At 46.1% G+C, this 27,968-nt stretch overlaps 1 protein-coding gene across 1 annotated transcript in view; it reads right to left on the reverse strand.

Moving 5' to 3' along the window:
• The window catches only part of LOC146186004 (thrombospondin type-1 domain-containing protein 7A-like), a 330,413-nt gene that overhangs the window by 268,274 nt on the left and 34,171 nt on the right, over positions 1-27,968 (reverse strand). Inside the window, exon 2 of the mRNA XM_084606943.1 lies at positions 15,489-15,737. Within this exon, the coding sequence (XP_084463069.1) occupies positions 15,489-15,737 (249 nt within the window). The remainder of the gene's footprint in view (positions 1-15,488; positions 15,738-27,968) is intronic.

The following is a 27,968-nucleotide window of genomic DNA, read 5'->3' on the forward strand; positions in this document are numbered from 1 at the left end:
GGCCCAAAGATTCTCGATTTTTTTTTTTTCTATTCGCATTGGAAGAGGGACTTCATGTCTCCGTAATCCGACAGCTTTACTGTCTTCTTCTTTACAGATAACAGCAATTATTTTCTTAGTTCCTTAATTATTAGGAGGCACGCTCGGACACGCTTTCAAATGTGAGAAAGGATTTTGAGGTGGGCCTGAGGAACCTGTATTATGATGTTCAACTCTAAAGGTAAGAAGGGAGGAGGACAAAAATGAGCAGCAGAGGTTTTGATGGGCTGAAGCGAGCTGAAAACACTTTGTGCGCCTAACGCCGGATGCCGCCGAGATACCTTATTTCTTCTTTTACCGCAGCGCTTACTACATTCGCTTATCATGCAAAGCGCACCACTACTACGCAAGCATCAAATAATGCTGACCGGGCGGCTGTTCCTTTCAGGCGGTTGACTAGTGGCGCCATCTGACGCCCCCAATGTATCTGCGCTTGCGCACAGAAGACATAAGCTACGACGTACGCGGTATGCGGTAGCCGTGTGCGCTGTGCTAAGTGTGTCTACTCTTCAAAATGCGAGAAAGGCATACACATAAAATGCTTTGGAGTTAAACCGGGAATTTACTGGGCTGTAGGTAAATCCGTGCTAATAAAAATGGGCTGTGCGTTGCCCGTCCTCTTTGGCACCTAATTATATTAGGTAATCATCAGACGGCCTGTGACTTGTTCGTTTCTGATCTCGAATAGGTTTCCCTTAAAGGAGACTTGAAGAGCCCGTTACAAACATTTCAAAAAGTTCGAAACAAATAGTTATGGTCTTTGAAAAATGAATGTTTAGGCGCTCCAAGAAATTTTGTAGGTATGCCCTCACCTGAAAAAGGAGCCGAACTCCAAATGCAGCGAGTAATGGTACAGCTTGATAGTTTGTTCTCGTGTTTCTCATGTGAAGAAACCTACAGGAGAAGCTTGGGCGGCACGCTTCGTGCTATAAATTCTGGCACGGTGAACCTCCCTCAGTTTTATATGACTTGCTCATGCTCACTATTGAGGGAATTGTACAGAGGTAGCGTTAGCTAAAGGCGGAAAAAACTTTCTCCCTAAACATTATTTTTTCAAAATCCTCAAAACATGGTTTGTTCTAAAGTTCCAGCATAAGTAGGCCCAATTTTAATTTTTAACTTAGTTTTATGCAAGCCTAAGCTTGGACAAAAAATGCTTCAAAATTCATCTTTGTACTGTCAAGATTCTTTCCAGTGCGAGAAAAGAAGATTGAAGAAAAATCATACTTGATCAAATATACATTCTAAGCATGTGACGCACCCTTAATATGTGAGAAGCATAGGAAACGTGTCCAGGCGGAAAGCCTTCTTACCTCAAGGCCCTGGTGTGCGCTGATGCGTAGTTTAGTTTCTAAACGATATGGAGACGATTGCAACTTTCTGGAAGACGTTTCATTACATGATTCACCGAACCTCAGCACCATGCATCCTTTTGGAACATCTTAGTAGGGCGTAATATTGATAGCGCTCATAGCTTCGCTCTTCAATAATGCATGCTTCGCCTGTGATGCAAACAGTTGGCTGCACTTTTATGTGTCGTTATTGTCCTATATTCAAGAAACTGATATCAGTCTTTCTGAGTTTTCCATGACACAATGCAAATTTGCAACTTGAACGTCTAGGATTTTGAGCCTATGCGTGAATTCTTCCTGGACTGCTCGATATCTGTGACTTTCCGCATGGTTCTAAATGTTTCACTCATTCAAGACTATACATGCTGGATATCCGGTAGCTTCTTCTCGCGGCACAGAAAAAAATTCCTTAGAGCTGATTACAGCCCTGACGCATGCACGCTTCTGAACGCCTCTGTCTGTATGGCTTCTCGAGGATGGGTCACTCTGCATGGGAATGCCGAGATACCCATCAGCCAAGCACGTTGACACTGCGCATGATATTTCCAAAAGCACGGTTACCTTCAAAAGCATTAAGCTAATCTTTGTCGCCTGCGCTGCAACTTTTTTACGTTCTTTCTTACAGCTGTTTTCAAGCTGAGAAAAAGAGAATTTAATGAAAAACAATTACACCAGGTAAGGTACACCCATCATTTTAAAAGAACACCGAAGCAGGCTTGAAGCAACAGCATGCAGATCAATACGTTTTATTAATCAGATTAGTTAGATTAGTTTTACAGTATACGCAAACAACAATAACTTCGTCGTCTTTACACAAGCACCATTTTAAATGATAAATGCACAAGGTTCATGAGCGTTTGGAACTCAAATGTTGATAAATACACACCAATTGTGAAATTTAGTGGTACGCGCTAGGCGTGAGGCAGAGGACGGTGAAAATTGTAGTAGAGGCCTATTGCCATTCTCTGAAAACTTCAGCAACGGAAGTGCCGGGTGGCGTCACTAAAAATTAAAACACAACAAATAGGAATTCAATAAAGCTTTATGCTTTTTTTTTAAGTATATATTGCAGTGCATAAACTAAAATCCATGCACAATAAAATAGTTTGCAATAATTCTCTCATCATGCCGGTTGCATCCGTCGCGCCATCTTTAGTACGTTGAATGAAAACGAATAACGCATTTAAAGACCACACTACCCGTCGCTTCTGTGGCGCAATGGATTAACACCACGTACCGTCTTTGCCAAAAGTAACCAGGCTGCAAGTTCTGCTTGTCGCTTGTATTTTGAAGTAACAAATTTGCAGAGTGTCAAAACTTGTTAATAAGTGAAGACAGGAGCTCGCCTTTACTTTGCACAGATTTACAGCTTCAAAAGTAGTACGAATTCTCTACTACATGTCTGAGAAGCGGAACACGCAGCCTGGATACTTATGGCAAAGACGGTACCTGATTGTAAGACAGTTTGATTCCTGTAGGTATAATTTTTTTATTTTGTGTTCACAACACTCAAATAAATTACCACCATATTTACTGGGGTATGTTCCTCTTTAGGTTGCGGAATACCATGTTTTTTGTTATAACAGCAGCGAAACCAATCGCGAATGCAGCCAGGAAGTGACGGTATGACAACGGTTACATTATACAATTACCTTCAACGTAATTAATTTCGGTTTTCAATGAGTGTATGTTACCATTAGGTTGCGTTCAGAGACTGCTCTCAACGACAATCGCCTTTTAAGATGCTTTATTTTTTACGGATTTAAAGCCGCGGCGATTTTTCAAGACAATTTATTCAACGTCGAAAAGATGGCGCGACGGACGCCGCCTATGTATTACGCTCTTAACAGTAAGTAATTTTAGTCCATACAACTCTTTTATTATTGTTGCATTTAAGTTTCCGCGCTTCATGCTAAAAAAAAATAAAAAAATAAAAAAAACGTAAGGTTGTGTTTCCTTTTTGAGTGACGCACCCGGCACTTCAGTTGCTGCAGTTTTCGGGGAACGGCAATACGCGTCGCAGAGAGACTGACGACGATGAAGTTGAGGTGCTCCGATTTCAGCTGCAATCAACACTAGTTTAGCGGAAGAATACTTGCCATTTGTGATTCCTCCCCGTGAAATCTTTTGGTGGACGTGACAATTCGGTCCCGTGCTACAAGCTGAACCTCCGCAGCGGCCACAACGTAGGTATCATTGCAACGTCTGCAGACGCCACCCCTTCTACGGCCGCTGCACCAGCTATCGTCATGACCCACCCACGCAACTGTGAACATTCTGTGGCACCGAAGACGTTGATGTGGACGACTGGCTGCCCCTATACGAACGCGTCAGCAACCTCTACAAGTAGGATCCAATGCTGTTGCTCGCGAATGTCATCTTTTATTTGATTGGCACTGCGCGGGTATGGTGTTATAGCAGCGAAGCTCGCCTGACTTCTTGAGACGGGTGAGCAGAAGTTCCAGGACCTGTTCGCAACACACATTATTCGCCAACTCACCGCCAAGAAAGACCTTGCCTTTTGCGCCCATACGTATTTCGAGTCGTATCTCGCTTACATCCAGGACATACTGTCTCTACGCCGGAAAGTCGATCAAGTCATGCCCGAGTCCGAAAAAGTAGGCTACACATTCAAACACATCGCCGACGGCGTCTTCAACTTACTCTTGTACAAGCACTGTTTCATGACCAAATGACGTTTAAGGCAAGTGAAACATAGGCGTATATCTCATCCTATTAACAGGCTACTGAACACTGCTTCTAGCGCGACCTGTGATAATATACGACTATCCAACGGCCTGCCAACGACAAACACTTAAACCTCTAGTCCGCCGAGTACTCGTGGCAAAGACTCTAGCTTTCTCCATATTGCAATTGCCCGACAACACACTAGCGTCTTTATCTCTCATCCATGCCGTTCGGTAGGAGTCTGCGAACATGCGCATGTCGCCTGGCCGTGTCACGGACACCTCGGAAGCCAGACGTGACCATCTTCTGATCGCTGTTACCTCCTCCAACAAAATCTTCTCGCCCCGATATTTGTACCACAGTCCGAAATATCGTACCCCTGACGATGACCTTGTATGCTTTACTTGCTAACGCTTTGGCCATATCTCGCGTCAGTACTGAAGCCACTGATACTCTCCATACCGTCGGTTAAACCAAATAGACCGCAGCAGAAACTACGCCCCGCGCTGCTCCGGAATTACCTCGCCCCGACGCGCCGCGTGCGGTCTCCACTCCTCCTCTTCGTGTTTCTTGCCGTTTGCCAACCTGATTGCCCAACACTCCCGTTCTCTTCTCGCTCGCCGCAGTTCTTCATTTTACTATTGTGGGAAACTAGTCAATGGAACCTCCGGAGATGAGGCTGAATTCGTGACCCTTTGATTACAGACCCATGTTTCAATCCGCTGTTTTATCTCCATGTTTCATTAAAGAATAAGGTGTAAAAAGGAAGCATTCTCTGCATGCTATCATCAGCCCAACATGTCGTCTATGCAACAGGTTACATCTGATATGCAATAGATATGGTAGACTAGTTCACATTAACATATGTCAGTAGGTTCAAATCGAGTACAGCATAATAGGAGACAATGTCTCCTTGCTGTGAACATATGGAGGAATGAAAAAGACAGCATCATCTAGTGCAAACAAGCGCACAAAGGCAAAACATGAGTTGGTGTCAGTCAGGATCTGAGCGGTGGTCTAACGTTGCTGTGACACACTGTCTACCTTACTTAACCTTGTCTGCGAGATTGCAGTGTCTCCGTCGCACGTAAGGTCAAATTGCCACTGCCACGTCGCTCACTCGTGTACGCACGTAATTCCCACTTTGCTAGGGAGAGGAACGACGTACATTAAGCAGAACTCCGGAAGAGACAAGTGGGAAACTGAAAGAGCGTAGCACATTATTTTCTCTGTCGGTTGCCATTATTAAGCCCACTATAGTTGTCAAGCGCCATTTGTGGGCCTACCAAAGGGACCTCGTTATAGGGTTGGCGACGCAAACAGGGAGAGTATGGATCACACGCAATGTAAATTATGCTATACAATAGCAATAAAGAAACTAGATGTCGATGGCTACAGCGGAACAAGTTGCAATGAATGGCATTTATTTCATTATTCCCCGCCCGAACAGTGTCTCATCTTATTGTCAGCTATTCAGGGAGCATGCCTGGAATGGCTACAGGGTGCACCAAAGTGCAGTTCGCTAACGAGCTACCTTTCGCGCTAAGAGGAAACCCGGCACGGCAGGTCAACACGTGGGAGCTTTCGCTGATCAAGCAGTCTGACCGGTTCCCCTTCTGGCGAGTTCAAACCTACTTGGATGCACAGACGAAACAGCGGGCCGCGTAACTGCCGTTATGTAGAGTTCAGAAGCGAATATGGAAACGGCAATGAATAGAGCGCAAAGCAGACCTTTCCCCATGGAAGGTTGTTCAGATATCAATGCTGTGCCAGGTTCTATGGCCTGAATGTTCGCGCATGAGGAAAGAAAAATCTACCGTTTTTTTTTTAAACCGTTGTCTGTTTTGTCTGTAAAAACTGTGCATTTAGTTTGTTCTGCATGCACGCACAAGTTAATTGACTATATCGACAGTTTAGGCAGCCAAAGGTAGTGACTGCTCCTTCCAGCTTCTCACGTGACTGAACACATCGTCGTGCAAGGTACTAAGCGAGCGAAGAGGTATAGGAGGTTTACCAGAATGTGAGAGGCGTTTGAGTGGTGGAGATTAAGGTTCACCAACTAGCTGTTCGCCTATAGTTTGTCATATTCCCTGCTGTTTTACGAACATCTAACCGAATGTTACATGGCTACATATTACATGCTTTTCGTCAGTCATGCTGATTTAAAAATATCCAAATAAATCTAAAAGAGAAAGGTGCTGCATGAATTGAAACGGCTCTGCCAGCCGCTTCTCAAGCACATTTTTGTGTTTACTCAGACGTCACTTTGCTGCAAAATCTGTTTTGTAGTGTAATTGAGAATAAAAGAGGGCTATTGCGTGCTGTTGTAACGCGATGCCGTTAAGGGACGCGGTCAGCCGAACAATTACTGTCGGCGTCGTCGGTGGCGGCATCGGGAGCGAAAAAATTGTGAGCAAGCCTTTAGATTGTGGCAGTTGGTGCATGAGATGGCCAGACACTCATTAGTAGACTGCTGCGTGAAGTCACACGACCAAATGAAATGGGCGACTTTTCAAGAGCTGCCAACTTGGACTTCTCAGTTCAGATGGGAGAGCGAGCGTTGTCGAACCTGCCAGCACACTTGCATTTCGAGTCAGACATGGCACCGTTACGTTATGCAGGCAGCTTCGTACTCCTTATTTACCCGGGATCTTATATCTATGCCTGATGGTATTTCGCCTAACGTGGTACATTACAATCGTGTAATAAATTTATGCTTTAGGTAATAAAGACAACAATTAAAGGATTAGTGACCTTGCGAGTGGTAACATGCACGCTAATAAGGTCCCGCTTGAGAAATCACGGGCGGGAGCTTTTAATGCTGTTCAGTCATACTCTGAAAAGCGGAGCTAAATGGCCCTTCAATTTTTCGCTTGGAAATGATTATAAATCCCCGGAAGGTAATATAGCGTTAAGTAGACGATGTTGTCGGGCTAGTTGGTGTAGGTCACCTGACATTTTTAAGCTTCGAGAATGACACACGTGCAGACAGGAATACGAGATGAGCCAATAGCAGATACATAAAAACAAAGGCAGAACATACGTAAAGAAACAAAGATGTACATCGAGCATGCACATCCAGAAATGTGTTTTCTAGATGACGAGGCAGATTTTCATAGCATCTTATCAAGGAACGCTAAACTTCAGCTCTACAACCAGACTGATTAGTCGATAATAGAGCCATGCGCTCTTTTTTATGCGGTAAGCTTACATTACTTTCTCACTTGGTTGTACTGTGGCTCCAGCCTCAAATTTTCTTCTCATTCTTTCGGGGTCGACACTTTTCGGAGGCCTAGAAAGCTTTGGCAAGTTAGAACCCTTCCCTATCGATAAGAGAAGCGATGTTACCGTGCACGATCATTTACGCAGCTTCCAGCCTGACTGACATTTTTCCACAAGTGAATGGTACCCAGTAAATTTTACTAATTGCATACTTGCTTTGTCATATCCATTTTCTTGAATTTTTTTTTTATTGATGCTATGGCACAGTTTTACCAGGTTGTATGGTGCAGAAAACTACAATGGACAGGTTTAAGTCCCCTGCCAGCTTTCACAGGTTGCGCGAAATCTTGTGCACGTCCAGCATCATCATTTGTTTCCCTTTGCTTTCCAACCTTTGTTGCGCTTTGTCTTTAATGTTTTTTTTTTCGAATTAGTGTCTCTGTCACGCCCGCTACGCTCATAAAGGGGAAGCCGGAAGAACCAAGCCTCCCTACATGATCGTCAAAGCCTTCCTACATTCTGCACTAGCACGACATCAGGAGAACATAATTTGGGCAGAGTGGCGAAACCTTTCTTAACTAACTTCGAGTGAGACGGATTATAAGGCAACTAATCTTTCGGCGCTCTAGAAGAAACCAGCCAGCAAACATAATCAAAAATATGATGCTGGCCCGTAAATACTGTAGGACCTCCCCAGAAAGACAGTGCTGAGTGAAAGAAATATTTATGATGTTGCCTAAACAAATTTAAGATCTGATTCACCGTGTAGTAGTGAGTGATAGTGTAGTGCTTGTAGATAAAAAGTGAAAACTTCCTCATAATTAAAAGCATAAAACCTTAGTGCCACCCAGGGCTGTTGTTGGCGAGCAATTAATGTGTAAAAAAAAAAGTTGTCTAACTGTTGTTCTACATATGAGCCAATGCATATACCATAACGTTGCACATAATGATGTTTGTCAAATGAAATAAATGAGTTGCAGACTATGCATGCTCAAGCTATATATATATACATATATATTCAAGTATGAAAACTTGTCAGTGTAATGCAGCATCTAGAGGAATAAAAAAAAAATGAAGGAAGAAGATTAGGACAATCATGAATCATTGGCGAATGGTCACGGGCTCTGTCTGCGTAGAGGTAGGCACCCTTAGTGCTCTCCAGCTAGACAGCGCTTGGAAAATCTTCATAGAGAAATGGCCAACATCGAGAGACGAAGGGTATTTCGAAGGGCCATTTAAAGAAGTTTAGGACACGTAGGCACATACATAAAGACGGTGTAGCAAGCTCGCTTCTGACGCATTCGCGCCGACCGCCTCTTTTCTCCACTCGTTTATTCATCGCGATGCGGATCGATTGGCGCGAGATACCCGGCGCGCCAAAGCAGTGACGCAAACGCGAGCGCTCGCCTCGGTTGCGCGTCCAAGACGCGCCTTAGTAACGAGTGGCGAAAGCGTCGCCAGCGAATCGGTTTTCATGTTCGCCAGCAATATGGCTGTAGCGGGCGACCACCACACCGCTTCATAAACTCTACAAACATCCTGCGAATTGAGCAAATGAAGAAATCGTAGGCTTCTCGGTTGCAGCGAAGCCAAGCTCGTTATTTTCCGGCGCATTTGTTTGGTCGCATTGTTAGTCTTCAGATATAACAGACCGCCTGACACGCCACATGTTTAGTTATAACTAACCACTCAAGCACTATGCGGTAGTCGCTGACAAAGCTCGTTGCATGCATAACAACCTCCCAACGTGTTGTAAGTGCAATGGTTACGGCTGCTTCACAGTTTCTTGCGTAACGATGAACAAAGACTTTGCAGGCATTGTAGGACGTTGTGTCTCTAACAGGGAGCCCCAATTCATACGTCTAAAGCTATGGGTACGGATCTTTTCATTTCAGTACGGATACCATATCAATATTATAAAACAGCACAGTTTTCCAGAAGAAATCGCGGTCTTTTCAGCCATAAATATGGATCCCTTCACATGAGACTATATTGTGTTTTATTTTCATGCTGATGCACATGCCACAGTGCCAGCACTGCACAAGCGTTCGCTTGCGCACTTTGTACAGTGGCGCAGCAGTATTCGTTTATTGAAAAGAGCATGAAACGAGCATGCATAAAATCAGTGCCACCCCTGTGAAGATTACGAGAATTTTTGCCAGGACCGACTAGCCAGGCTCTTTTTGAGAGCCCGCAAAACGAAGTCATACCATTGCTCTGAATTCGTTGCGACAGCGTGGTTTGCAAGCGTGCATGAATGCGCTTCACTCAACGTGTGCTCGTGCGGCACTAAACAACTGCGCCTTTGCAGATGCCAGCGCCCACTGGAGCTTTATGCACGGTGACGCAACCTGAGCGATTACCCTTTCTCTCTTCCTCTGTATGAGTGAGTGGCTTCCATTCGCATTAACGTTTAGCTTCAAAGCGGGCTGTGAGCCTGACAGAAAGATAACAGGAGCGCGTAAACGCACCCGTAGCAGTTGTGTTACAGGCGAACTAAAGACACACAATGCCGAGAATCTATTCAATGCCCAATCTAATGCCTCGTTTGTGAATACTACGCCTGTGGGCGCTTGCGTGACGTGAGCGCTTTAATCTCGAGGCTGGAAAAAGCGCACTCGCAAAGCGAGTAAGTTTAATCCTAGACAGACATCCCCGGTAATCCTGCGCACTTACCATACTTCTCCTCCCGACTAGCAGAGTGCAGGGGCAAAGGAGCAGCCGTTGGAAGAAGAAAGGTTTTAGTAGGACTTCACACGGCGAATGCGCGCTTATGAAGTGGGTATACTCAAAGCTATAGTTGGCAACATCGAGAAAAAAAATCAGATACCGCTTTGTAGTTCCGGTCATTTAGAAAACAGATATCCATCCATTTCACTTGCCACCGGGGACACATTAAATCTGGTTTCTGATTTTCTCCTTTCTTCGGACATACCTGCAGGATAATATTCTTCTCTCTTGATCTGTTACATAGTACTTTCCTTCCAAACATACTTGGGTAACGTGGGTAACTATATCCCTTACATTGTGAAACACGAATGGATTGGGTGTTGCACTTGTATATGTATGTCGCGTGCGCTATAAGCAGCTTGTCTAGGGAAGGTCTGTATTGTGGACGCGCAATAATTAATAGCCGCAACAATCTGCGTATAATGCCCTTCCGAATAAAAATATATAATAAAAAGAGCAAATATACTAATACTTTATTATGTGTCGGAAGAGGAATGTGAATACAATAGACGTACTAAGTATGGAAACAAATATTTCATGCCATTTACTCATGTCTGCGACACGGAGTGCGTGGTAAGAAAACACCAGGAGAAGGCGCTCTGCATTTCCGTTTAGCGAAAGCATTTCTTTAGCACGAAAACCTGGAAAGCAAGAGAGGCCTTATTCGTTTTCTCTGTTCAAAAATATAACAACACATAAAATAATAAGAGAAGCTTACGGTCTTGCCGACACAAACTTCAAAAAACTGACAGCCGTTCTTGTGCCCTTTAAAGACGCGAGAACGGGCAAAAAGTGATTACGAGCTCGGTTAACAGGATTACAGAACAAAACTTCGAAATTCTTTGACGAAGCGTGCTTCAGTGTCTCTTTCTTGTTTCTGCTAGCTGCCCCATGAGTAACCGGCCATCCTATCGAGAGTCAAATCCGACCCGAACCTTGGACGCAAGACAGCTTCCTTCGTCTCTTCAGGAACGAATCGTTAATGAGCGGTTTTACTCATCAGCCGCCCGCAACGATTTTCATAAGCTATTAGGCGCACTTGGGGAAAGGTGCAAGTGTTCCAAAAGAACATACCGGCTAATTAACGCCTCCGGTTAACTGGCGCAATTCGGAAAAGTCTCTATCTCTCTGTAAGAAACTTACGATGTGCTGAACGAAAATACCACAAGGTCAGGGTTGTGAATAAAGGAAGCATCGCCCCAGGCTTTTTGTGCAGCAGGATGAGAAGCGTCAGGCATTAAACGCCTTCGCGTGGGGCCCGGAGAGCAGGAATTACAAGAGTACAGAACGAAGGCAAGTTCGACGAATTATGATGTTTAAAGCAAGGACTTAAGCTTATAGCAATCTTATAGTTCGCAACGTAACGTTCATTCTATTTTTTAATTGCGCTAGTGCCAGCAATGCCACCTCCACCTCTCTAGCCGTAGGCTAAGGATACCTAACCGTAGTGGAGACTTGCATTATAGTAAAAAATGTAAACGTGTGTATCGCCCCAACCGCTAAAACATTTGGGGACACACAAGCTCGGTGTGTAAAGTACAATGTAACAACTTTACACGTTCCTGTCGATCATCCCTTTTGAAGATCGTCGATCGCGGACACTCGACTTTCATTGACATTCACTTTGCCACTGGATTAATTACTACTGCTTAGAGAGTCTGTAATCGCACACGCACTCAGACCAGCGTGTGCAACCATGTTATGTGAACGACGACCCGAGATACATATATTGCTGCAGAGGCTGTGGCCATACTACAAAAATCAAAATTATATGCAGTAGACTCCCTATAAACGTTTGGTATGCTGCCGTTGAAAATGTTTTAAATGGTCGCCCAAATTCGACACATGCACATGCCTTCCAGAGTTTTGGCATTTGTGGCACTGGTGAAGTGTGGGGATAGGATGGGTCTCTACGGTAAAGCCAGGTGATTTTAGATATGGGTATGTAGGAAATTTCTTCTTATACAGTATTGCGACGCGTTAAAGATATAGAGTAAAAGGTGGTTTGACTCCAGCAACCAATTTAGTATCATGCGAAAGCGTCAAAATCTCTACTGTGCATCCTCATTTAAAGAATTGATGGCATAATTTTGAGGTTTAACTGCCCATATTGTGGTACTGGATCAAAAAGTATTTGGACTAGTGTAAACTAAATTCTTGAATTGCATAAAGTTAATATTTGGGGCGGGCTAAAAAAAATTACAAGGGTTCAACGCTGCCAAACCGAATATGAAGCGAGGTGACCGAGCGTTCTTCTTCTTCGTCTTCTTCTGTTTTCTTTCTCTTTCTCCTTCTTTTTCTTCTACCTCTTCTTCTTCTTAGTTTTTCTTTATCTTTTTCTTCTTCTGCTTCCTCTTCTTCTTATTCTTTTTCTTTCTCTTTCTCTTTTTCCTCTTCTTTTTCTTTTTATTGTTCTTCATCTTTTTCTTCGTTTTCTATTCCTTTTTGTTCTTCCTCCTCTTCTTCTGCTGCTGTTAGGAGCAGCGCCGGCTCGGGGACCAAGGAAACGGACACGGCACTCAGCGACGAGAGGTTAGACTGGCGTAGTATTAATTTCGCAATAAAACCTTAGAGTTGGGCAAAATACATTAGTTAAACCGTCTCTCAGTTTTCAGGCACCTTAAAAGTGAAATGAAATAGCGGTGTGTTTGGATCTAGTGCTCATGGATGGACTTTGATCAACACGGCGACATGAAGCGCGCAGGCGGCAGAGGGGCAGTGCGCTGAATAATCGGCAGCTGTGACAGCTATTTGGTTCCGAACTGGCTTTCCTCGAGAAACAGTTAGGTTCGAATGCGCTTTGCTCTGACGGTTATTTTTTCCTTCACGGATTTACGGTTACGTTTAAGAGGAGCGTGTCTGGCTCAAGCTCTAAGAGTCTCGATTTCTATTGCCACCTCAACCAGAGTTTTATTTTCAGTGATATTTATGCAAATGTGCTTATATGCTTTCATGTCTCAGCCACGGTTGAATCATGTTGCTGCTCCGTGGACGCATTTTATGTCGCAGTTATTGCCCTTTTTATCGGCTAAGCTCGACGTGCTAAATTGTCGATTAATGCAGATTTTCTTATACGCCGCCGGCGCCTTAAGGGATCCCCGCTGAACGACAGCCTTTACACATTGGCCTTAAAGTATATGGGAGAGATACTGTCTAGGATATTTTTGCTCAGAAACAAATTTTGTGACAGGTGTCCTGTGAGAAAGTTTATATTCAGCTATTTTTTTTTTGAAGTCTGTGATTTCACACGTTCTTAAAGAATTTTTTTTTTTTACTTTTCTGCCAGTCTAAATATTTTTATTTTGTTTCATTGGAGCTATGATATAAAGCTGAATTTTTTATTAACACGCTTTGTTCTTTATTAAACACATTTTTAAGGCTAAAGACTTACAAGCCCCATTACGCAAAAGTTTGTCTATCCGCGTTGTCAGCACTCGATGACGCACATAAAGCGGTTGGCTATCCACCGATACGAAGAGTGAGACGACAGCTCTCACAGCAGATATTACTGCAGCAGGGACCCACCCGGCTTGTCTATTTTGGACAGCGTGGGCACCACTAGAGAAACTTAATGTGGCGCTACATTTATAAGTTTTAGTATAAAAATTGTGACGAAATCGTTTTTCCAAAAGCGTTTCGGGTTGCCAAATATTTTCTTTCCCATTTGGATCACATCTGCCATTCAAGTAAAAAATAGCGTGCGATAAGAAATTTAACTGGCGGTATATCAATGAGCAGCTGTATACCTTACAACCATGGTTGCGGCTTGAAAATCGAGAATCACTGTTTTTTGTCGTGAACTTGATCATGTCAGAGTATGTAACAGATATTCTCTATATGAGAGTGGAAAGTTCCTTAAAACGCCTGTAATTTAATACGTTTCTTAGAGTATAGTTATATCAGAACAATCAGAAGTGAAAGAGCAGTGTCCGTCTCACCGCACTTGTCTGTGGACACGATAAATAAAAGGGTACAGCGCAGAAAGACAAGGACCAGAAGTGAACACCACAAGCGCATAACACCTCTATGGACACCTCGATGGCACTGTGAGAAAAGAATGAAAAAATAAATGGAAGGAAAAGCAAAATGACTATCTGTATATCGATGGAACCCCATATCTCAGCACAAAAGTAGGGATGATGAAGAGGGATTATAAGATAGAAAAAATAATCAAGATAACTCCTGATGAAATCGAAGACGATGCGGCTGCCTTAACTTTTGATGGACACATAAACTTTGCTGTGAAGGTCAAGAATGCTGAGGAAGGTAGAATGTGATTGCGCTAGTAGTAGTACGGTGATTATAGGCAAAACCCGGCGTTGTATTGGCCGCTCGTCGACATTGCGTAAACTAGTGAGAAGCTTAGGAACACCACCGAAGACGAAAACTGGCTAGTACATCTCTTAATCCCACTAACTGAACGTCATGAAAGAAATTCAGTTTTAGCCAAACCTCGAGTTATTTTTGGTACTTTTGTATTCCTTTTGTGAACAAATATCAGTCACTCGATGGGAGTCACACAGCGCACGCGTAATCCCTGCAACAATCGCATTGTTTACCGGTGAATTTTACTTCCGTAGTTTTCGCTGATGCGAGAATATACCTACACGACAGTGCTCTTCAGCGTTTTCTAGTTTTTGGGCATAGCTTTTCATGGGCACTTTAATATTCGCCTTTGAGTGTACCACACCGTAGCGCTAAGGTGTGCCTGGGGATCTCGAAGCTGTTATTCATAAGATTGCCAGAAACGCCTGTGTTCCGGATGACCAAAGCAGGAGGCCGACCAGAATATTGAGTCCCAGGTTGGCCAATGCCAAATGTGATACGGTGGCTGAAGGAGCCAACCGATTGTTACCCACCGGTTACGCCGGCGCTGGCGACACTCAAGCCGGGAACGGGCGCCTAAAATTTGCACTCTCAAATGGATATCGATTAATCGACTAGCAAAGTGCTAGCAAGCGAATGAGTTGTACAAGAGGAGCCGAACACGGGAACCATTAACACTATAACGTCATACTTTTAAAAACAGAGCTTAAGTGTTTCCCAGATATTTATCAGAACATTTCAAAATGGCGCTGGAACGACGTCACGATCTTTGACGTTATCACAGTAATTAAAAATCAAGGAATTTAGCTACCGTGACTCCGGGGGTTTCTGGCGATATTAGGCTGTAACGCTATGGCAATAAAAGCTACAGCATGGTAATGAGGCTGGAAGGCGCCATGCTGTTTGACTTCTCTCGTGAAGCTTTTCTCACTCTTAAGTTTTTCGATGTGTCAGTCACAAATATTACTTCACGTTTATTGTTCCCGTCTGAATACGCTGGCGATTACTGGCGTAAGTGCGAAACGTTACAGTCATTCCCATTCCGCATGGCAAGAAGGACTCGGGAGATATGCCCCTCATTTCTCTCCCCCCTCCCCCCCCCCCCCCCCTTATTTCTGCCAGCACACTCACCTGCGACCCATCGATGTGGCCGATGTCTCGTCCGCTGTGCTGTTGCGGCCGAGGCGCGGCCGCCGTCAGCCGCCAGGAGGAAGAGGAGCAGCAGCAGCGTTGGCAGCAGAGGACTCGACCCCAGGACCCAACGCCGGCGTCTCCGCCAGGGGGCGCTGCTGCGCCACGTAGGAGAGGGGGCGTGGCCTCCGGCCATCCCCGATGATGAACATGGGGCGCCGCCGCCGTCTCTCGCGCTGCACGAGTATGCTGCAAAGGCAGGCACGTAGACAAGAAGTTGGCACTTGTTTCACGTAGACAGGACATTGGCAGTTGTTTCAAACGGACAGCTTTGAAGTCAGTTCATTATCCTTGAATTGTGTCTACAGGCTGAGAAACCCACAAAATCCGATAGGGCTAAGGTTAGTGGCTGAGCGAATGAAACGGCGAAAGCGGGTGTTCCACCGCGCCAGCTACCGATTTGGCTGTTGGACATGCAGTCAGACACGTGACTAAGCTGCGCTTCACTCATGTTTTCATTGCTGTATCCAGCGACCCTGTCCTCGCCAGGCTCTCTTTGCGTTCCCTGCCCTCGCGATGCCTAAGGCTTTTTGGCGCTTGTGGCTGTCAGCATATAACCGCGCGAAGCCGAGGCAAGGTGACGACGGATGGGCATTCTTTCGCTTCCTGCGTATAACCCCTACTAAGGGACGAAAAAACGGAGGCTATACCGCGTTTAACTGTACTAAGTAGTGATCATCTCAAGCGATATTTTTCCTTTTTTTTTTTACTATAATGCGCATAAATGCTCAGAACGCGGTTGCACTGGCAGGAGCTGGCGAAACTACACCGCTGCACCATCTAGGGATGACTCAGTTTATTCGAGATAAGGAGGAGTGCATGCGTGTCCTAGGATGCGCGCAAGCTTCCATTATTCATACGGCAGAGGAGGAGTTAGAGCACTGCACAGATCGAAGCATAACTCCTATATTCATTTTTATATAACAAAGGTTCAGTACACTTGGAACTAAAGTTATTCAACAACAATTAGCATTTGTATCGCAATTTCGATAACAAGAAAAGGTAAAGCCAACTATGTAAACTGTACCAGTTGGCGCCATCTTTCTTAGAGATTATCAACTGCCTGCGTAACGGATGCAGTGCACACAACACGTGAGAAAGGGCGCTTTATTTCTTTAGGCACCACAAAAAGGCACGTACAGACGAACATATGGGATGCCTTCAGCGTTAATACTTAGAGAAGGAAATAAAAAAAAAACTATATGGAGCACGAAGTGATTGGGCTACTAGCGGTGCTTTTCTTAGTTGCAGCATGACGTGCTAAGAATCTGCAATGAAGCGCGACAGAGCTGCCCAAGCATCACAAAACAAGAATCGTCGTTTAATTCGCGACATTCAATTGTTATCTGGGCCGAATACACCAACGTCACTGGTCGTAACAAAATAGTTACTCTCTGAGCCGTTGGTGACAACGTTTTATCCTGGCCTGTGTCGCCAAAGCTATGTGATCAAGACGTGTGTCAGGGTCGAGAACGTGTTCTTTGAAAACGAATAGAGACGCAACAGTTTGCTTCTCAGCATTGTAATTACGCGGCACTTGGTGCTCATTTTTCTGAAAATCCGGTGCCGGTGTTGTGAATATTAAAATCAGCCGATGCTGAGGCAGCGAATGATTATCGAGCGTTAGCTGTGTAAATCTACTTTAGCTTGTTAGTTTGTAGGGCGAGTTTTTCGTTGTTTGCCAAAACTGGCCACGCGTTGAGTCTTATGTGCAGGTAGCACAGCTAGACCAGGTACTTTGGTCCTGAGTGAGCAACGCTGCCGCCACGCAGGCATATTCGATATTCGTACGGCTTAGTTGCAACAGGGCTTTTTAATATATATATATATATATATATATATATATATATATATATATATATATATATATATATATATGTACACGTGCGCGCACGCGTGTGCGTGTGTGCGTGCGTGTGCGTGTGTGCGTGCGCGTGTGTGTGTGTGTGTGTGTGTGTGTGTGTGTGTGTGTGTGTGTGTGTGTGTGTGTGCGTGTGCGTGTGTGTGTGCGTGTGCGTGTGCGTGTGCGTGTGCGTGTGCGTGTGCGTGTGCGTGTGCGTGTGCGTGTGCGTGTGCGTGTGCGTGTGCGTGTGCGTGTGCGTGTGCGTGTGTGTGTGTGTGTGTGTGTGTGTGTGTGTGTGTGTGTGTGTGTGTGTGTGTGTGTGTGTGTGTGTGTGTGTGTGTGTGTGTGTGTGTGTGTGTGTGTGTGTGTGTGTGTGTGTGTGTGTGTGTGTGTGTGTGTGTGTGTGTGTGTGTGTGTGTGTGTGTGTGTGTGTGTGTGTGTGTGTGTGTGTGTGTGTGTGTGTGTGTGTGTGTGTGTGTGTGTGTGTGTGTGTGTGTGTGTGTGTGTGTGTGTGTGTGTGTGTGTGTGTGTGTGTGTGTGTGTGTGTGTGTGTGTGTGTGTGTGTGTGTGTGTGTGTGTGTGTGTGTGTGTGTGTGTGTGTGTGTGTGTGTGTGTGTGTGTGTGTGTGTGTGTGTGTGTGTGTGTGTGTGTGTGTGTGTGTGTGTGTGTGTGTGTGTGTGTGTGTGTGTGTGTGTGTGTGTGTGTGTGTGTGTGTGTGTGTGTGTGTGTGTGTGTGTGTGTGTGTGTGTGTGTGTGTGTGTGTGTGTGTGTGTGTGTGTGTGTGTGTGTGTGTGTGTGTGTGTGTGTGTGTGTGTGTGTGTGTGTGTGTGTGTGTGTGTGTGTGTGTGTGTGTGTGTGTGTTTTCCACAGCGTCTTTCACATAATGTGGTGCCTTAAGGTTGCGTGCTAAGGAGTACGTCTGAGGTAAAAAATTAGCGCAAAACTAGAGTACCAGTTTTGAGGGTCTGACAAGATTATTAAAGGCTCCCTAAGCGGATCCTCTTTCTCGTACGCGCCTTCTGCTAACCGCTTCATCACATATGCAATTCGCCAATTTGTGCCTTGCCTTCATTATGCCACACATGTGCATTAGTATGCAGTCGTTAGCACGTACAATATCACCCAATTGCCTCGCCGGGGTGGTGCAGTGGTAAGACGCCCGATTACTGTGCCGGAGTACCCGGGTTCGAACCCGGCCTCGGCGGCTGCGTCTCGATGGAGGCGAAGCGGAGTGGCGTCCGTGTGCTGTACGATGTCAGTGCACGTTAAAGAACCCCTTGGTGGTCGAAATTTCCGGAATCCTCCACTACGGCGTCTCTCATAGCCTACGCCACCAGGCAGACATCTCCTGTTGCCATTAAAATATCTCTCTCTCTCTCTCTCTCTCATAGCCTACGTACTCAGACATTCTGAACTACTATAAGGGGGTACGGATCCGCTATTCGCCGCCTCATCGGGATCTAAAACAACAAGAGGCAGTGTACTGGCGAAGACTGCAGACAGGAACATTCCCTAACCTGAGTATCCCAAGCAAAATTTACCCGTCACAATATCGGGACACCTGCCCATAGTGTGGTAGCAAACCTTCGTTATACCACATCACGTGGCAATGCAGAAATAACGATAGCTTTCGTAAAGACCCGAGTGCGGAACAGTGGGAGAGCCGGCTCTCCAGTGGCGATTTGGATTGCCAACTAGGTTTAATCCAGCACGCCCAGCGAGCAGCGAAGCTCAGCGGAGCCCTGGAATAGGGGCACCGACCCTGTGAGAAGACGGAAGATGGACCTCTTCTGCTACTAGCACAAGACATTCCAAGAGAAACTAACGTATTTCCTATCCTATCCTATCCTCATAGCCTTAGTCGCTTTGGGACGTTAAACCCCACAAACCAAACCAAACTAAACCAAATCAAACCAAACCAAACCAATATCACCGAACTGATATCAAGCCACACTTTAACCAAGCCATACGAACCTTGGCCATATGGTGTAGTCTCAGGATGTTAACCAAACCTACCCCGAATCAATTATGAGCTCCATCGTCTACCATATCTTGTCTGATGCATATTCGTTAATTGTCATGCAACCCGCCGACAACGCCGACGCCCAGTTTTCTGCTTTACAGGTTTTTTAACGCTGCTTCGTTAACAGAGGCCAGAACTGATAGATATTTTATTAAAAGAGTTTCATAGTGCATGTATGCATGAACAAGGATATTCGGGACCTCCGCAGTCGTTAGCATGCAACGTTCTTTCGTCACATCCTCAAAAGAGGAAGCTAGAGATTGCCGCAACATTTCTAACAAAGAGAACACCATTTGAGGTCTGCAAGTTCAGGTGAGTGGAAAATGGATCAGCCATTCTAAAGGCAAGTGACGGGGATGCTACAGGAATCATTTTCTTATCACGCCAAGCTAGTGAAAAATGTGCGAGAATCGGCGTTATCTTTAAGCCAACATTCTCGCGGTCAAAGATAGAATTTTAGCCTAAAAGAAGACGTTATTTAACCTGCAGAAAAGAAAGCCGTTAGTCACGAGAGAGTCGCAATGTACGTTCTTTTCGAATATGTTACCCCACTAAACTTACCACTGTCGGTGGCTCCGGGGTAGGGCGCTCAAATACAGAACTAAAAGGCTCGGGTTCAGTTCCTCACGCGGTGGTCGTTTGGGCATGAAGACAGAAAGCAAGGCACTCGTGTACTGCTCAATCTTAGTGCCCACAGTAGCGTTATAGGTGGTCGGCATTTCCCCATCCCGTTCAGTACGGCGTCCCTTAGCGCTCAAGTTACTTTGGGATGTTATATATCCTATAAAGCAAGCCTAAACAAACCTTTATGGAGGTTCTTAAAAAAGCCATAGGGGTGCTGTCTTCCTGAGCTTGGTGGTAATGCACGAGAAGCAAGACTTCGTCCCCGCTTCTTGTCTTGACGTGGGCTCGCAGTGTAACCGTCAAAATTTTGAGTGTCGGGCTTTCTTCTGCATCGCGAGATTGCCGGCGGAGATTGAGCTTAAATTTGCGTCACGCTTAAATTTCCCTTTGCTCGTACGAAATATCCTGCCACATTTCTAAAGCTCCGTCTTAAGTGCTCCGTGTTTTTCGCTTCGATGCGCATATATCGAGGCCCATTATGCAAACTAAGCCTTTTCCACCAGTTTCCTCTTTTCTCCTTGGTTTACTTCATTCGTTCTGTATCTGCATTTTCGCGTTCTTACTTCCAAAACAAAACGAAAGTAAAGAGAGGAAGCAGCCACAAGTGCACTTTTAGGCATGTTTGCATCGCATTCAATGTGACTCCCCACTCCTTTTTTTCTTTCTGTCGTTCCCGTAAGATCTGAATTGAAGGAAGCACAAAGCATCAAGAGAAGCAGTAACGAGCAATGCGAAGCTGAAATTCGCCGTCACAAAACTATTTTCTTCAAATACGAAAGCAGTGTGCAGTTCATTATTCCGTGCCGCGTTGTTACCGCCAAGACAAAAAACCGCCACCACCCTCCTACAATGTTTCAGAGTCGCCTGTCGCCCGAATCTACGCTCATCTTCGCCGCTTCGGTTTGCTTCTCGTCTCCCTCGGAACCGACGCCGGTGCCGGCAGCGGGGGCGGCGACAAGCCGAGCGAGGAGAGCTGCTCCTGATTTCCGGAGGCAAAAAACAAAACAAAAATGCGCACAAAAAATACGCAGGCGTCGAGCGACGCGACGGAAGAATTCTGATTCGCGCTTTGCGCTCTCCTAAAATATTCCTCCACGTCCTGATCGCTCCGTCGGTCGCCTGTGAGCGCACGAGTATGGAGCCCCCCTTTGCGGTTTGTTTTTCTCTACGCTGTCGTAAAATAAAGAGGGGGACAAAGTACGAACAGAGAATAAAAGAAACGACACAGCCATAACGCGCGAGCAGGGGCATGAAAGAACAGGCAGCGCTGGGAACGCGTCAAGTGCGTGAAGTTGGCGGGCGTGCGGATAATCCGGGCATTTGTATGCGCCCCTTATTCTGCTCTTTGACCTATCCGGTGAAGAGTGTTCGGATCTCTTCTCGACGAGAGTGCGACGACGTTGTCAACACCGCACAGAAAAGTCGGTGTGCTTCCGGTTTCGGCATCCGAAATCTAACCTCTGCACGCCGTGCACGCAGCACAATACACGCGCAGCCCTTTTAAGTTATTTCTTTTTAGTTCGCCAGCACTACAGCCCCCTTCGCCGATTTCTCTACGTTTCTTTGTACGAAGCCGTCAAAGCCGTTGCGATACCTTTGGCAGCACCTTTGAAATTGGAATAGAACCCAATGCGTTGCTTCGTTTCCGAGTAGACATGCCCATCCTGAGGCCATGCAGGTACCGCATTTTCCAACAGTAACCAGGCTGCACGGTTTGCTTCTCAACCCTGACGCGTAGCGTTTAAGCCTTCGCCCAAGTTCAAAATCTCTTGTGCCAGAAGCGAGCCTGTCATCCGTATCAGTTATGGACTTTTCTGGATTTGTAGGTACAGGGTCCTTCAAAATATGTGCGAACACGGCGAAGCGTGCCCGCGCTCCGCGGAGCGTCAGCGCATCCGGCGCGGTCGCGCATCGAAACAATGTGGCGCATGCGCACAGCAGACTGGAGGCGGTGCTTCGTGTCGTCTGCTACAGCACGGAAGCGCGCCGTGCTTGCTTTGCTGGGAAGCTTTGCTTTGCTTGCTTTGCGCGGCTGATAAGCTGCTGCAAATTCGTGCCAAGCTAAGCGACTGCTCTGTACTAGTGAATGATTCTCGGATGACTTGTGAAAGCACGATCCACTGCACATTCTTTATGTTCATCGGCTGACAAACACCAAGATATCAGTTTTAAAGCAATGATGTCACTTTTTTCTTTTCATGCTTATTTCTTACGCTGCCCCAGTAATCAAAGCGGTGTAACAGTATTGGGGGACGTCATTTTTCGCCGAAGCTAGGGAGAGCAAGCGATGTCTCGTGTCCCGGAGAGCGAAAGATGGCAAATTGTAGCGCTAAGCCAACAAGCATACTCCCAGAGGAGGATATCAGTGCTAACAAATCGACCACTTTCCACCGTGAATCGGATCGTTCGGGCATACCGAAAGGAGCGAAGGATCACGGATCGTCCGCGGACAGGCCGTCCCAAAGTCACCAATGAAGACGACGACATGAACATAGTTGCGGCCGCTGTGGACAAGCCCACTGCCAGTTCGACTGAAATTAAGAACACTGTCGGGCTTCCGGGTGTGTCGAACGCAACAGTGAGGCGTCGCCTGCGCGCGGCTGGCCTCAAGTCAAGAATAGCTGTACAGAAGCCACTTGTGAGCGCGAAGAACAAGGACAAGCGCCTGGCATTTGCCCGAGATCATGAGCACTGGACAGAGGAGCACTGGGGAAAGGTCGTATTTACTGATGAATCTGCTTTCACGACCAGGTGGGACCAGCGTCAGCGAGTCTGGCAGCCTGAAAACTGCCGGTGAGTGTAATCATTTAAGCAAGTGTATCCTAAAATGAAGGATCATTTTAGGCACTAGTATTTACTGTTATTAAGGTTTAAACGTTTATATGCTTGTTCTAGCAAGTATCAATAATAATTTTTGCAGTGGCCTAGCAACCGTAGTTTTGCAAAGCGCGTACATTAAGCAACATTTCATTTTACACTTCGATAAAAATAAAGCAATTGTCTAAAATAACAGTACAGCTCTGATTAGTGACGAACGTTGCAACCATAATAACTGAAGTTTCAGTTTTTGTCAGTTATGGCTTAAATCTATAAACATCGAATACTATAAGTTGGCGCGTACATTGTTCATCACGAAATATGGGAATGGGGAGAAAGTGACTGTAGGATCGATTAATATTAGGAATTTGTTAGTGGCAAACGAGGCTGCTATTGCCCTAGCGTGGGTCAGTACCAAAGCCAAGATCACCTTGTCTGACAGTAAGGCAGCTGTTCAACACTTTTGTAAGGGGGCGGTCTCCAGTCAAGCCGCCAAATTACCCCTGAAGCAGAGAGGACTCCCTAATATGGGTGGGTTCCTGCTCATGAGAGTATTCCGGGGAATTAGGCTGCTCACAGACTCGCTCGAGAATTATACATCCGAGCTGCTCTGGAAGTGCCCCTGAGTGGGAATAAAGACTCTCGCACAACGTATAAAGAAAAACCGAAACACCTAGATTGAATAGGATAACATTCTCAGTTCCGGATAGATCACTCACTCCAAAGGAGTGCAGGGCCCGGAGGAGGCTTCAGGTCAACAGATTCTTTTCGTACTCCTTACTACACGATGAAGACAGTGGGAGCCTGAGCTCTGCATTAGCTTCCACAGAATGAGTTCGCAAAATCACATAATTTGGAGTGTCAGGACTCACTTGGGGCTAAATCACAAAGCAGCCCAGACCTTGCCACCTGAGAAGAGCTGATCCGAAGCCACGACCCGGATCAGCAAAGGCTCATCAGCCGTCAGGCGGAGACAGCTTACTACAATACTCTCTCCGCGGTCTCCAGTGCTGAGAGCCGGCTGGGAGGCACCCCCTCCTAATTGCTCCACCCCGACCGTGAGGCTCCATGATGACGGAAATAAAGTTCATTCATTCATTCATTCATTCATTCATTCATTCATTCATTCATTCATTCATTCATCAAGAAATAGGTGCGGATGGAGAGCCAATATTTAGACTGTGGCATACGCAGGAATCATGCTTTGCCTTAGTCTCGGAACATTTGATGATCTCTCAAAACAAGTGAATTCATAAAAGAATGGCCTCGTTCGCAATTTTTCTTGTGATTGTGTTAGGTGGCCCGGTAATGACCGCTAGACAATCCTAAAAGATATTAATTGATATTTCTGTTCCTTCTAGCTTGTTGGTTGCACCTGCATTTTTTTACCAACGCTAACAAATGTTTTTTTTTTCGTATTCTGCAGATATATGCCTGAGTACATGCAGCAAGTCGCTGCCAGCGGCCGGTCCGCTGTGAATGTTTGGGGCGCTGTGACCGCCGAAGGCCTGGGACCCCTGGTTCGTCTAGAGAGCCGATTCAATGGAGAGGCCTACTGCTCAATCCTGGACGATCCGTACCTTCTAGGAGGACCATTTCCGGAAAGCGACTTCATTCTGCAGCATGATAACTCCCCAATACACAAATCGAAAAGAGTCGCTGCATTTCTTGAGCTCCGCGACATCGCAGTGTTGGAATGGCCTGCTCAGTCCCCTGACCTAAATGTTATAGAGAATGTTTGGGGCGTAATGAAGAGCGCTATGACCGGCCGACAGCTGCACGGCCTCTCACCGGACGTACTATGGATTGTTGTCCAAGAGGAGTGGGAGCGGCTAAGGTCCAATGCGAGCCTTTGTAGGTCCCTATAGGGGGTATTCACGTGACGTCACAGCTGTCGTCAGTATGCAGCAGACGCCATCTTTGCGTCCTGTTCTGACTATAGTCGGCGGCTTAAGTTAGCTGGTGTGCATCCGTTTGCTGTGCCACTCTACCTTATGCCAGCACCACTGTGATCAAAACTCACTCGGCATCATGAGTGACAGTTCAAATTATCTGTAGTTTGCGCGATGCGGACAGCGACGTGTACAAAAAAAAAAAAAAAAAAAAAAAAAACTTCGGCACCAGCCCGTTTGCAGTCGATGTGCGCAACTGCACGGTAGGCGTCGACCGACGGCCGCACATAAATATGTAGACATTCATGAGTTCCTTGAGCTATACGGATGAGATTCGTCGCAAGAAACCAACTGAAAGGCTACACACCACTCGAAGAACAAAACTACGTTACAAGCGGCTGGTTAAAGAGCCGCGGTTTAAGCAGACGAACTCGCGCTTTGCGCAATTGCATGCGTACCGTACAATGTTTATATCCCAGCTAAACCGCCGACTCCTTCTAGTTCAAATTTAGCACAGAAATAGCATTTTGTAGTCAGTATTTTTATACGGAACTTGTTTGGTGTACTTGCCCCATTCGATCAGAAGTCGGATGTTTGCATCATCTGTGGCGGTAACGAAGCAAACGAAACCGCTGCCACAGTGATGTGGTGCCACCTCGGTTCGTTGCAGACTCAAAATAATGTTTTTTGCAGCAAAACTCTTCAAATACCGTGCTATGTATTGCCAAACTAAGTTTCGCTTGTTATTATTCTTAAATAATTTTATAAAGTTCTTTAAACCTTCCGCAAAACAACTCTGCCCGCCTACGTTCCTTCAGCGAAAATTGCTTCGCAGACGACACAGACGATGCGACCGTCCGACTTCTGGTCAAATGAGTCGGGTACGCCAAACACAGTGTTGGTCGAGTCCTCCGAAGGCTTGGATTGTCGCAAAACACGACAAGGAGGTGTTGGCGGCGCACTGCATGCGCCTGGCTGGACACGGGGATGTATGTTGTCATGTTGGTGTGCTGCTCTTTTACCTGGAATATGGCTTGCGAGTGCGGGAAGAGCAGCCATCCCCGGATCGTTGCAACCAAAGAGTTTGTTCTAGTAATGTTGGTTGCAACAGCTCGCTGCCAGGGAACATGCGAAAGGTTCCAGCCCAGCCGATTTTCGACATATATTTCGCATTTTTCGTGATACTATTTGCGCGGTTGAGCCGTGCCAGTCATAGGTCATGTCGCATCTCGGCGAGTTCACTCGTTCGAGCGGAGTCGTTAATCTGTACTTTCGGAACCTTAAAATGCCGAGGTCGTTCGCGCAGTTCGAGCTTCCGTTGCTTGCACTGTGCACGGCTACTACTGTTTACGATAGCTTAATAAACCATAGCTGCGGGTGCCACCACTCGTGGAACCGCATGGCGGTAATTTATGCGTACGTTTGCCCTGTTCGTTCGGTGGACACAAAAATGGCTGACTGCGCCTCAGTTACCCACAATGCACCACGCACAGCGCGCCAGTGAATACCCCCTATACAGGTCCCTCCAGAACAGGATGAAAGCCGTCATAAACGCAGGTGGCGAACCGACCAGCTACTGACCTTGGCCATGGAACTCGTTTAAGAGCAGCACATAGGAGAAAATAAAACTCCGCGCAAGAGCAAACCCTGAACAGACTCGGTGGATCATGAATTTTATTTCCTACAATCAGTTTTGCGTTCTCAATTAGATGCGTTACCTTGATGTCAAACTTTTTTTGTCCATGAAAGGATACCTGATGTGTGGGGTTGTAGTTGTTGTAGTGGGGTTGTAGAAAGGAAAGACGGTCATTTAATGTGCTATATCCGTGCATGCTAAGTATCGCCGGGGTCGAAATGATTCAGATCCCTCTACTACGTCGACGTCTCCCATAGCGTGAGTGTCTTTTGGGCATTTAAAGGCATAAACTAATCCATAATAGAGCTGAGATATTTGAAACACCTGCATTTAACCGAGTACGCTGCACTGGGAACACGCGCTGCTGAGTGGCCGCATGCGGAACCAACAACGCGATGCAGTCAGTAAAATGCGACATTGCCAACTCGGTGCGTCTGGGCGCTGTCAGCACACAGTGTAGGTGCGCTTCCCAGCAAAGCAAGCACGGCGCGCTTCCGTGCTGTAGCAGACGACACAAAGCACCGCCTCCAGTCTGCTGTGCGCATGCGTCACATTGTTTCGATGCGCGACCGCGCCGGATGCGCTGACGCTCCGCGGAGAGCGGGCACGCTTCGCCGTGTTCGCACATATTTTGAAGGACCCTGTGCGTTAAAATATTTATAAACAACTGAGAAGCAACCCTGCAGCCTGGTTACTTTTGGCGAAGACGGCACATTCCGGCGTCTTCATTAAAGTGGGGTCTTATACCTACTGCGTTTAGTGGTTACGCATACAATGCGGTAGATTCTGAATTTCGCCGATGTCTGTCTCTCTGAAGCCATGGACAAAAGCTTCCAACTTGGGCAGCACCTTTGAGCTGGGAATCGGCCCACGATTACCTCAGATCTCGAGTCCAACGCGCTGGGCGCGGAATTGGTGGGTTTGGACCCTAATGCATGGAGCCAAAATCGTCTTTTTCGCACTCGATGTCACTACCACAGTCATTGTTGGCAGGCGACATACGTGAGCCATGAATGATTGGCGGTTTATATGACAAAAGGCACACGTCATGGCCCAATTGGTAGGATTTGTCAATTTGGACAGTACCTTTAAAATCGCAATCAAAACCACTGGTATCCTTGTATAACCTAAGCCAGACAGATTATTTGTAGGCAACGCATCTATGTAAATGCTAGGTCGAAGCGCGGCATTATATCTATGTCGGATGTTTGTAGGGATTATTGACTGCATACTGATGCATATGTGTCACTTGGAGCAGCAGTTAAAATTGAAGAGATAGCGTTTCAAATTCACACTGGGCGTAACCATACTAAACTCTCCAGCTTCCTTTTTTACCTGCATGCCGGTAGAGGACAGCGGATTACCTGAACTCTTGCCCTAGGCAAGGGAGGCTTACAACCTACCACCGAAGCCGCTCAGTCTCTTATGTATAGTAGTAGCCATGCACTTCAAATATTTTGTATACCTAAACGCAAACAGTTCAGCTCTTGCTCCTTAAATAGAATAATAAAAGCTTTCACTGACAATCAAGGCGGCGGTCGTTCTACTGCGCCGCACAGCCCGCCGTTCAAGAAACTTCACTGCA

This window comes from Amblyomma maculatum, chromosome 6 (assembly GCF_055883805.1).
Source record: "Amblyomma maculatum isolate TAMU_Amacu chromosome 6, ASM5588380v1, whole genome shotgun sequence".
Taxonomy (NCBI): Eukaryota; Metazoa; Arthropoda; class Arachnida; order Ixodida; family Ixodidae; genus Amblyomma; species Amblyomma maculatum.